The following is an 11,354-nucleotide window of genomic DNA, read 5'->3' as shown; positions in this document are numbered from 1 at the left end:
TCTGCTCACATGGATGTGACCATGTCATAGGGGACTGTAGATCACTGTCAGGACATGATAAGTCTGTGATATAAATAAAATGAGGGAAAGTGGAGATGAAAGGTGTGGATTTGAGAAAGTGCAGAGTAAGTTTAAGGAATTCGTTCATTCACTTTCTAAACACATATATGCTTGCCACTGGGCTAAGCTCTGGGGACTAATGGCTAAAGAAAACAGACAAGTCCTTGCCTTGATAAAGCTTATTTTTAGAGTGAAAGTATCAGTCCATAGATTTTAGAAGCAAGAGTGACAGAGAGACTCAGATGTGCACTTAGTGAACTCACCCTGGCAGTGTGGAAGGTAGAAAAGAGGAAGTGCTGGGGATCTGAAGGCCGAAAAGGATTGAGTCAGAAGGCTGTAACAAGGTTTGAGGCCAGGCCTAGGGCAGCAGCAGTCAGAATGAACAGGGAAGAAGGTACTGGAGAGAGATTTCGGCAGAAGCACCAATAGGATTCATGGCTGGGGTGGGGCTATCCAGGATGACTCTTAGGTTTCTAGGTTGATCACATGTGGGACAGATGTGTGTTTCTCAAGATAAAGTATTAGGAAGATAGGAACAGGGGCTGGGGTGAGATGGTCATGTCAATTTGGGACATGTTGAGTCCAGGGGCCCAGTGACTATCCCTAGAAAACAGAGATGGCCCCTGGGCACCTGGGGATATGGACCATGGGATCAGCTTCTCAGTGAGGACAGCAGGAGCTGGGGGATGAGCTACTATCTCTAGAGTTCAGCCTGTCCTAGGAGGAGCCTCCCTTGGGACTGAGTGTTACTGATGTCAGATACACTGTTCCAGCCCTATCTTTATAAAGAAGTAAAGCCTCTCTTGGCAAAAGTAGCCCAACCATGGGAAATTTCTGATGTAATGGTGTCTTCACTAGAGGCTCCAGACCTTTCTCAAAGTAGTGACCAACCACCCAGGCCTACCACTGGGCAAAACCTTGCCTTCTCTGTGTTCCACTAGAGATTTCATTTACTCAACAAATAGTTCTCAACCATCTATTTCATGAAAGTGTTAGCCCGGAGCCTGACCTCAGGATGGCTGATGATAGCCAAAAACAGATCAGCATCAAGGACCCACTGCTTGCCTAGACAGTGCTAGGCATTCTCTCCACCTCCAGCTTGGGGCTGCCTACTCCCAGCTCCTGCAACTCTCCGTCATGGCTGGGTCTCTTTCCCCTATACCCCCAGGCCTGGGGCACAAAGGGTCATTGCAGCTTCAACTCCACACTCAAGTCAGCTCCAAGAATCTGCCGAGCCTGATGTAGTTCTGACCTAACTCTCCTCTTGGTATTGCCCAAATGCCTGGCTCTGTTCACCTTCCAGGCTGGCCATTTGGCTGAGTGCACTTTTGCAGCCATATTGCTTGCTAATGAATCTGTACAATGGGGATAACAATAGTAACAGCTTTGTCAGGTTGTTGTAAGGATTCAATAAGTTAACTTAGGTCAAATATTTAGCACGTGGTAGCTGCTCAGTGAATAAGAAGTTGCCTCTCACTCCCAAGTTCTAGCTTCCTCTTGGCTCTTCTTCTTGCTGTTGGCCCGCCTGCTTACCTCCCTGATTTTCTCCCTGCCTACCTTATGCCCTGCCACCCATGGACCCTCCCCTTGACACCATTCCCTGCCTGCTGTCCAGGACTTTTTCCAATGCAATGGTCAGAATTGAATATCTGGGGCACTAGTTTCTGGCTGAGACTTGGAGTCTGCCTCTCTAGGCTGTTAGTCTTGAAAGAATTTCCTTCCCAATCACAGTGAAAAATTTTGACTTGTATTAACTTGAATCTGAGGCCAGGATGGCCTGGACTATAAAAGAAGCTATAAGACTTGGTCACCTGGAGAGTTTCATGAACCCTCTGGGAAGACACACTGGAGTTCCTCCTTACTAGCAGTTCTACTTCCTGAGATTCCTCAGAACTGCGCCAAGGTCTAACCTTTATAGCCTCTTCCTTTCCTCCTTCTCTTTCTTCTGTCTTCCTTCCACCAATGTGTATGGAGTGCTTTCTAGGTGTCAGTCCCTGCATAACAATGTAGACACTGATGCTTGCTTTCAGGCAGCGCACACTCTAGTGAAGGAGGGTGCTGGCAAGAAGAGCAGCATAGTCTGGACTCAGGCTTCACCCCAGGACTGTGGGAAGTTGACAGGAAGCTGTGCACAGGGAGAATGAACATGGACATGCTCTTCAGGGGGAAGTTTGAGTTTCAGAAGCTAAAGGCTTGAAGGCTCAGTCTGTCACAAATGCCTGTGGTGATGAATTCAGTGTGATTTGGGACAAGGTGAAATGTGCTTGTCCAAGGGCAGCTGGAGAGTAATGTCCAGTTGGAAGCTGGAAGGAAAACCTGAAGCTCAGCAGAGAGGTGCTGCTGTCATCCTCACCCTTATTAGTGGATATTTGATGCCACCCTTACTTTTTTGATTGTACATAGTGTGTCTTATTTCTCTGGCTACTTTAAAAATGTTCCTGTTATCAATGGATTTGTATGGTTTGATTACAATGTATCTTGGTACAGTTCTCTTCATGTTCCTTGTGCTTGAGTGTCATTGAACTTCTTATATCTGTGGGTTTATAATTGTATCAAATTTGGAAAACTTTTTGCCATTATTTCTTCAAATATCTTTTCTCTCTCCCTTCCTTCCGGAACTTCAACTACATCTGTATCAAACCACTTGAAGTTGTACCACAGTTTGCTGATGCTTTTCTCTTTCTTTTTCGGATTCTCTTTTCTCTCTGTGATTCATTTTGGATAGTTTTACTGAGTCGTCATCGAATTCACGAATCTCCTCTTGTGCAATATCTAATCTGCTGTTATTCCATCTAACGTATTCTTTTCATCTCATAATATGTTGTTTCCATCTTTAGAAGTTTGATTTGGGTCTTTTCATATTTTCCATAACCTTACTTAACTTTTTAAATATATGGAATACAGTTATATTGACTGTTTTAATACTCTTGTCTGGTAATTTTATATTTCTGTCAGTTCTTATTGATAGATTGTTTCTGCTTCATTAAGGAGAAATTATGCGCACGCCAGGTAATTTTTGAATGGATGCCACACACTGTGAGTTTTCTCTTGTTGCATGCTAAATACTTTTTTATTTCCAAAAATATTTTTAAGATTTGTTCTGGGATGAAGTTTAGTTACTTGGAAAGAATTTGATTCTTTTGAGTTTTGCTTTTCAGATTTTTTTTCTCCAGTGGAACCAGAACAGTGTTCAGTCTAAAAACCAATTATTCCCCATTATAGGTGCCAGATATTTCTGGATATACTACCCAATACCCCATAAGGTTTTCCAGTCTAGTTGATAGCATTAGGCACTATTCTAAGTCTTTTGTTAGTGTTAGGGACTATAACCTCTAATTTTGGGGGATGATTCTCTCCCCAGCCATGGATAGCTTCCACATAGGTGTATGCCGATAAATGCTCAGCTGAATACTTGAGAGGGACTCTCTGCAGATCTCCAGAGTTCTTTCTCTGTGCTTCTCTCATTTCTTCAGTACTCTGCTCTGCAAACTCTAACTGCTTTGGTCTCCTTGGATTCTCTTATCTGTATTCTCAACCTAGGGAATCTTTCAGGCTCCACTTGGGTTCCACCTCTCTGTGCCATGGCCTGGAGACTCTCACAAGAGAGTAAACTAGAGTAATTGTAGAGATCACCTCATTTGTTTCCTGTCTCTTAGGGATAATGACCTATTTTTGCCTAATGTCTAATGTCTTGAAAATTGTCTTTTCATATATTTTGCCTAACTTGGGTTATTTCATTCTGGAGGGTATATCTGTTTCCTGTTGCTCCATCTTGTCCAGAAGCAGAAGTGTTGAATATTCCTTTAAAATCAATTAATTGATATAGTGGAGGCCTAAGGTGAGTAATGGAAGTAGAAAGAGAGGAAGTAATGGACTGGGAAAGATGCAGGTTATCATCCATTGACTATTTATTCAAAATTTACTTATTGAGCATCTACCACGTGCCAGGCACTGAGAAAAGATGGTATCTTGGACTAAGGTGTTAATGGTGGAGATAGTGAGAAGTGATTGGATGCAGGGTATGTTTTGAAGGTAGAGTCCACATGATTTGCATATATAGATGTGGGAGTATGAAAGAAAGAGAAGAGTCAAGGATAACTCTGAGGCTTTGACTTGAATAAGTGAGAGAATGGCTTTGCCTTTGTTGAGTATGGGAGGATAAAGTTTAGAAGGGAAGATCGATTTTACACATATTCAGTCTGAGATGCCTATTCAACATCCTAGTGGTAATGTCAAGGAGGCCAACTGGAGTTCAAGGGAGAGGCTGGGTTGGTGTTATAAATTTGCAAGTCATCAGCATACTGATGTGTTTGAAGTCATAGACTAGATGAGGGAAAGATGAAAACATAAAAGATAAAGATTCCATCCAAAGACTGAGTTCAAGACACTCTAAACTTTAGAGTTAGGAAAGAGGAGGAGGCTTCTTCGGAGGATACTGGAAGAAGTGGTCAGTGAGGTAGGAGGATAACCAGAAGAAATCTATTTCAAGAAGGAGAGAGTAGATAAGCTGTGTTAAATGCCACTGAGAAATACAATAGAGGTGAACAAACAAGTGACGCAGGATGAATTGTGTTCCTGGCTGTTTTCTCTTTCATTCTGGGAGCAACACTGAGGTCAGAGACTCTGCCAGATTATCTCCAGAACCTCAGCATGTAGCACAGACCTGGTACACAGCAGGTGCCTGGAGAGTATGTATGGACTAAATGAATGAATGAAAAAAAAAAAAGAGCACTGGCTAGTTGTGAGAACTTGAATGGCCTCAAACTTGAAGTTAGTAGCTTCTGCTTCTATTTTTGGCTATATTACTAACTTATCTCTTCTGTCCCTGGCCTTAATATCCCTGAAAGAATTGTCTTCAGAATGCTTTCTGCCAGCATCCAAGAGACTTCTTGGACCAGGCTGGTTTTTCTATACAAGTCTTGGGCTAGTTGTTTAACTTGTAGATAAGGAGAAAAGAGGCCCAGAAGTACACCATAATTGATGTTGGGCGTTTTGCAGAATTATCGTGACTTACTCTTGGTTTGCAAGTCTCCCTTCTTGAGGTTTCCACTTTCTATCTAGGACCTCTGCCCACCTCTCTTCTCTGTCGACTCTATGGTCTGTAATCCTCCTCACTCAGCCCAGTCCTTCCCCCAGGTCTCTCCTGTGCCTCCTCGCAGCAGCTATTGCAAACCTTCTGGCTTCCTCCAAAGTTTTGCATCTAGTGCTGCCTGATGCCTCTCTCATTTCACTGAGAATGCTGGGAATTTTTTGTGTGAGCTTCTTCAACTGTCTCTCACTGTACCCTTAACCCCATCTAAAATGTTTGTCTATCACCTCTCTCCCTCCTGGCCTGTTCATCAGTGGCCCTTCTGCCTATGTACTTGATAAGTCTCTCACCAGTTCTAGTACCTAGACCCACCATATCCATCTTTTTCATGAGTTCTGGCATTAACTGGAGTTGGTCACAAGCACAGATATTTTCATTATCTATTGAATTCTCCTCGAAACCTTTGCACTGGCTTTATTATCTCCTTTCTGTAAAAAGATAACAGCAATTGCAACCCAGAGAACTTTTCCTAAGCCCATACCCTCCAGTTCCCACACTATCTCCTTTCTCAGTCAAGGTTCTAGAAAGAGAGCTACATTCTCTATCTCTTGTTCCTCACCTCCTACTACTTACTCTGAAACCTTGCAAAATATTCCCTATTTTCCCACTACTCCTGAGCCTACTCTGGATAAGATCACCAGCTAGGCCCCTGTTGGTGGATGCAGGGCCCCTCCAGCTCTCTCATCTCAGAGAGAGGAAGGCTCAGGCTCTATAGGCAGCCCTGCTCTTCCAGACATTGTGGTGGGGTGATGGCCCTGCAAATTCTTCTGCTCTTGAGACTCTCCCTTCCCAGGGGCCTGTCTTCAGTTTCCTCCACTTAGTTCCTCAAGCCATCTGTCACCTTTGCAGCTCCTGAGAACTCTCCTTTTAGCCTCCTTCTATGCTCTCATGCTACAGGGGTAGCTCATCCCCTCTGAGAGCTTTAACTCCCAGGAAACCCTGTTGGTGTCCAGACCTCAGTGAGTGCTGGAATACTCAGTCTGTTGCAGCAGGCCTAGAGAGTGACAGCAAAGGCTCAAGACTTAAACAGGGCCTTGGACACAGAGAGCAGTTGATAGACAGAGCTTTCATTCTTTGGGGGGACAATTGACTAAAGACAGAGGCTGCTTGGATGTGATAATGATCGAAAGAAACAAGGAGTATGGTTGACATCCAGGTTTCTGGCTTGCGTGCCTGGGTAGAGGACAGGCCTCTTTACGAGGTGGGTAAATTGGAAGAGAAGCTAATTTGTAAAAAAGGGTGTCAAGTTCATTTTTAGCTATGTTGTGTTTGAGGTGCCTCAAAGGAGAAGCAGCTGGAGATATGGGTGGGCAGCTTGGAAGAGACATTTGGTTTGGGACATGATGGTAACTGAAGCCTTGGGACTAGATAAAGTTTCTTGGAATGGGCTTGTTCCCTGGCAAGTGGCCTGAAGGGGAAATTCTGATATAGGGTAGTACATGTGGCAGAACAGCCACCTCTGGGCATCCAGGCTCAGAGAAGGGCTTGTTACTGGCAAAGAAAGAACAGGGATCATGAGAGAGGAATCTCTTTTGGTGCCAGAACCTTAGAGTGGGCATAATTTGTATCATGTGCCCCCAGAGCTACACTCTTGTGGGCTCAGGGCCAGTGCTATTGGGGATGATCAATGAGGAGGGGAGAGATTCAAGTGCTGGCAAGCTGGGCCTGCACTGTCTCTCTATCAGTAATAGGCTGTGTCAAATCCTCTGCCTGGTGTTTGTAACCTCTCTGAGCTGTCCTTGGACTCCTTTGCCTTATTCTTGTAAGTACAGCTCACTCTGAAACCCAGGTCCAGCCTCCCCACACTAGTTTCCCCTCCATTCCTGCAATAGACTTGCCTTTCACAGCTTCTCCTCTACCCCTGACCTTCATTCACTGTGTTATATCCCCTCTAAATTTTCAGGCTTCTGGGAGACCAGCCCTGAAACCCTGATCAGTGAGAGTGGCCCCAGCTTTGTTTGTGTTGCTTGGAAGTTTCAATCTCCATGGTCTACTGTCTCTAGGGTCCAAGCAAGTTCCTCTCCCTCAGGTCCCCTCATTAGCATCCTGGTGCTCTAGTCCCACAGAGAGTGCCAGATGAGCAGCTCTGAGGCTGCTTGTTATTACCACTCACCACAGAGGTCGACATGCCTGCTATCACCATGGTGACAGCTCCAGAAGCTGGAACAAGCTGCGGGGCAGGTCACAGGCAATCTGGTGGTTGTGCTGACCATTTCTTACCAAATCTGGTAAGGTCTACCAACTGGCCTTAGCAGGGAATTGCTGCTCCAAGTCTCTCCTGCCTCAACCTCCCTAAGTCCATGGCAAAAGACACTGAGGAACAAAATCTTCTCTTTTCTGGACTTTTCCCTCTCAGTTTATTTTGTGGGTACTTCCTTCTCTACTCAATTTTTAAATGTTGGGCCTCTCCAGGGCTCTGGCCTGGACCCTCACTCTGTAGTCTCTTCCTACATGATCGCACTCATTTTCTCTTCCTTGCTTCCCACACCCAATCCTTCTCTGAGTTCTGTTCATTCTTCCTAAATAGTTCTCCACTCTGCCCTGTCTCATGCTCCAGTGGCACCATCTTCTCCAGCCTTCTCCCACCTTGTTTTTGTTTTTGCTCCTTCTATAATCCAGTCTCCAGCTAGCAGCCCCAAGGATATTTCTAGAATGTAATGCTGTCTTTGTCATGTTTCTGCTTAGCCCTTCCAAGGCTCTCTGTGGCCCAGAGTAGAGACTCCTGACTTGGACCGTTGCCTATGGAGCCCACTGGAGTTCTCTCTTTTCTCCTCCTTACTGTCTGCCCCACCCATGGGGCTCCTCTCTGTTTCTTAGCTTGAGTTACATTGTTTTGGGGGTGCTGGAGAGAATGTAATTGGAACAGAAAGGAAGAAACCCTAGAGATAGAGCCCCTGGTTGAAGAAGTCAGTGAGAGATGGAACTCCTACCTGAGAAGCATGAGTTCTGGGATGGTTTTGGGAGAGAACTACAAGGCTGGTGGTGGGTGTCAGCTGCCTTGAGCCAAGGTATACATCTCCTCTCATGGAGCAGGAGTTTGGGGGAAGTGGCTAGTTTGGAATTGCTCAGCAGCCTAAGCATGCACCAGACATTTGTAAAACAGGGCACCAGAAGATGGCTTAAAGGGTTTTTTGTTTGTTTTGTTTTATATTAGCTTTGATAGTTGGTATGTCAAACAATTCACTGGAGTAAAAGAAAAAGATATACATCTTGCAATTTAATATTTCTTGCCTTTTAAATTACTTATCAGGGTAGGGGGATCACTACGATCTTCTCGATGCTTGGAGCCTGGCACTTAGGTAATGCTGAGTATCCCTGCTCTGCACTGTTGGAGCAATACCCAGGGTTATTAGCATTTGCTAGATGGGGCCTGGTTTTCATCTTACTGCTTACCAACATTTTTCATGCCTTATATGGATGTCAGGGTCCTCTTTGTCCTTTCTGCTTGCCCTCTCCCTGGCAGGTGAGGGTACCACTTGTACATGGAGGATGACAGAAAAATCTAATGGCGTGAAGAGCTCCCCAGCCAATAATCACAACCATCATGCACCTCCTGCTATCAAGGTCAATGGCAAAGATGACCGCAGGACCAGTAGCAGGTGAGTCTCCTGAGGCTGGTCATTTCAAAGATGGCGCGGAGGCTGCTACTTCCTCCCAGCTCTGCCTCATTGTCACACAGCAAACAATCTTCAATTCAAGGACACTCTCTAAAGGTACCATAGGATGTCTAGGCACCTCCCAGGAGGGGAGAGTGCTGATAGGAGACAAAGTATGACTAGAGAAGCCTTGGTCAACTCTGTTCCTCCCTCTGTAGGCCACAGTCTGCGGCTGAAGATGACACCTCCTCAGAACTGCAGAGACTGGCAGAGATGGATGCCCCCCAACGGGGGAGGGGTGGTTTCCAAAGGTGGGTTCCACCACGGTCCTGCTGCTACCCCCTCCCTCCCATGGGGACTGTCAAAGTAGCTACCATGGCTCTCTTCCTCTCAGTCCCACTGGGCCTTTCCACCAAGGCCTCTGGGAAACATTGTCAGTGCTATCCTAGCTCAACTCTTACCTCCTGAGGAGGCTTCTATGAACAAACTTGGAGTAGCAGAGGAAGCTTACCTTTAGACTTGATAGTCTCAGTGTCAGGGCAGGGGGAAGGAGGGACCCTTCCCAGCAGACGGCCCTACATAGAGGGCACCAAAGTCTGCAGCCCAGAGTTGTAGGTTTCATAGAGAAATAAGGAAGCTTGGGCCAACCTTTCTCCAGGCCTGTCCTCTCTTAACACAACTTCCATCTTGCCCTTGGAAACTTCCTATTTGTTCTTCATAATCAAATGAGATGGCACCCCCTACAGGAAGTCTTCCCTTTGTCCTTTGGCTGCATTTGGAGTCATACCTGAGCTCCAGCTGTCTACTCTCAGCCCTGGCCAAGATCCTATCTGTTAGCATTGGGAAATAATGGCCTGGCCTGTTTCCCAGCTCCATCATCAGACACTGAGCTCCTGGGCACAGGTTCTAAACACATGGTTCTCTCTGGCTCATGATCCCTCTTGCACTTCTAGGATCGCCCGCCTGGTGGGGGTCATCAGAGAGTGGGCCAACAAGAATTTCCGTGAGGAAGAACCTAGACCCGACTCATTCCTCGAGCGTTTCCGTGGGCCTGAACTCCAGACTGTGACGACACAGCAAGGGGATGGCAAAAGCGACAAGGACGGCGAGGGCAAGGGCACCAAGTATAGCTGTCCAGCCTGTGGGACTGGAAGGGCTCCAAATCATGCAATCAAGAGGGCTTGGTGGAGTTTCTTATGCCACCATCAGGGGCAGAGTAGCGTCTATACCAAGCCCTGCCATGGCAGGAAAAGGGGTGGACAGAGTAGAACTACTATGATTTTAAGCCTAGAACATTTCCATTGTCTCTATCCACAGCCTTTCCAACAGCTATTAGTCCACTTGCCGTATGAGCCCCTGGTGGTTTTTCTCACCTAAGCTGTCCCTTGCCAGATTTCCTCTTGTTGCTCATGAAGCAAATAGCAAGGGCAGGGGGAAGAAATTGGATGCAGCCTCTGTTCCAGCAGTCAGTAAATGCAGAGGAGGGTGTAGTTAGACAGTGCTGTTGAGAGTGTGCCCATATCCGCGCCAATGTGGGAGCAGAGGTGGGCCTTTGAAGAGGCCGTGCTGGAGGCTGGCTGGCAGGAAAGCTAAGGAACAACTGAGCAAGAGGAGGTGGGGAGGGCAGAGAAAGCAGAGGCGGAGGGTCTGTTCTAGGAGGAATGAGTAGGCGACTGCAGATGTCTGGCCAAGCCGACATTCCCTACCTCTGGCCACTGTAGGATAAGGGCTCTTGCCAAGGCAGGATGTAGCATCTGGGAAAGTGATTTGGGGGCTGGAGGCCAGGGAGCAAATAGGGAGGGCGGGGTGGGCAGGAAGCACGTGGCGCTCACTTGCTTGGAGTTCCTCTTTCTTCCTGGGACGAATGTGGGAACAGGTGTTGAGCCCTCATTATCATCCTGTGGAAGTCCCTCCCCAAGCCCCAAGGCTCAGCCAAATAAAAGCTCTGCCCCTCATCATTTCCTTTGGACAAGGGGCCTCCGGAAGACATGGGAGCCAATGGGACTATAGAGGGTCAGAATAGAAAAGGAAGTGTCCCTTGCCCATCTGAGCTCTCTTCAGATGCCCAGTACCAGGTGTGGATCCCTGAAATATGGGGCCCTGAGGCTACTTACCCCTCACCCTGCACACCCTCTTAGGCATCGCTCTTTAGGGATCCCTGGCCTCTGGGAGTGGGAGATGTTGTCACAGTGAGGACCTGGTCCCCAAACCTGGCCTCTGTCTGTCTCCTCAGGAAGAAATTTGAGCTATTTGTCTTAGATCCAGCTGGGGACTGGTACTACCGTTGGCTCTTTGTCATCGCCATGCTTGTCCTCTACAACTGGTGCCTGCTGGTGGCCAGGTGAGCAGGGAAGGGTCTGGGAAGGGGTGGCCAAAAGCAGCCCAGTCTCCAGGCCCTGGGATTGAGAGCATACCAGTTGCAGCTGTGGACACAAAACTCATCCAAAGCCAACCCTCTTTCTGGATTCCCTGCTTGTCAGTGGTGCCTCCCTCTGCCCTATTACCACCACCACCACCCTGATTTAATATGCTAGCACAGCTTCATGTCTATCCTTTTATCCTTTTCTTGATGTCTGTAATCTGTTCCTACTTCTCCATCCCAATACTGT

General features: G+C 46.8%; 1 protein-coding gene across 1 annotated transcript in view; it reads left to right on the top strand.

Annotated features, from left to right (window-relative positions):
* Positions 1-8,631: 8,631 nt before the first annotated feature.
* The window catches only part of CNGA2 (cyclic nucleotide gated channel alpha 2), a 6,503-nt gene continuing 3,780 nt past the window's right edge, over positions 8,632-11,354 (top strand). Inside the window, exons 1-4 of the mRNA XM_006924157.1 lie at positions 8,632-8,748; positions 8,964-9,056; positions 9,699-9,869; positions 10,979-11,086. Coding sequence (XP_006924219.1) covers positions 8,639-8,748; positions 8,964-9,056; positions 9,699-9,869; positions 10,979-11,086 — 482 coding nt within the window. The 5' untranslated portion in view covers positions 8,632-8,638. The remainder of the gene's footprint in view (positions 8,749-8,963; positions 9,057-9,698; positions 9,870-10,978; positions 11,087-11,354) is intronic.

Source organism: Pteropus alecto, unplaced genomic scaffold, assembly GCF_000325575.1.
Source record: "Pteropus alecto unplaced genomic scaffold, ASM32557v1 scaffold749, whole genome shotgun sequence".
Lineage (NCBI taxonomy): Eukaryota > Metazoa > Chordata > Mammalia > Chiroptera > Pteropodidae > Pteropus > Pteropus alecto.
Note: the sequence above shows the minus strand (reverse complement) of the source record. Positions and strands in the feature narration are given on the sequence as shown.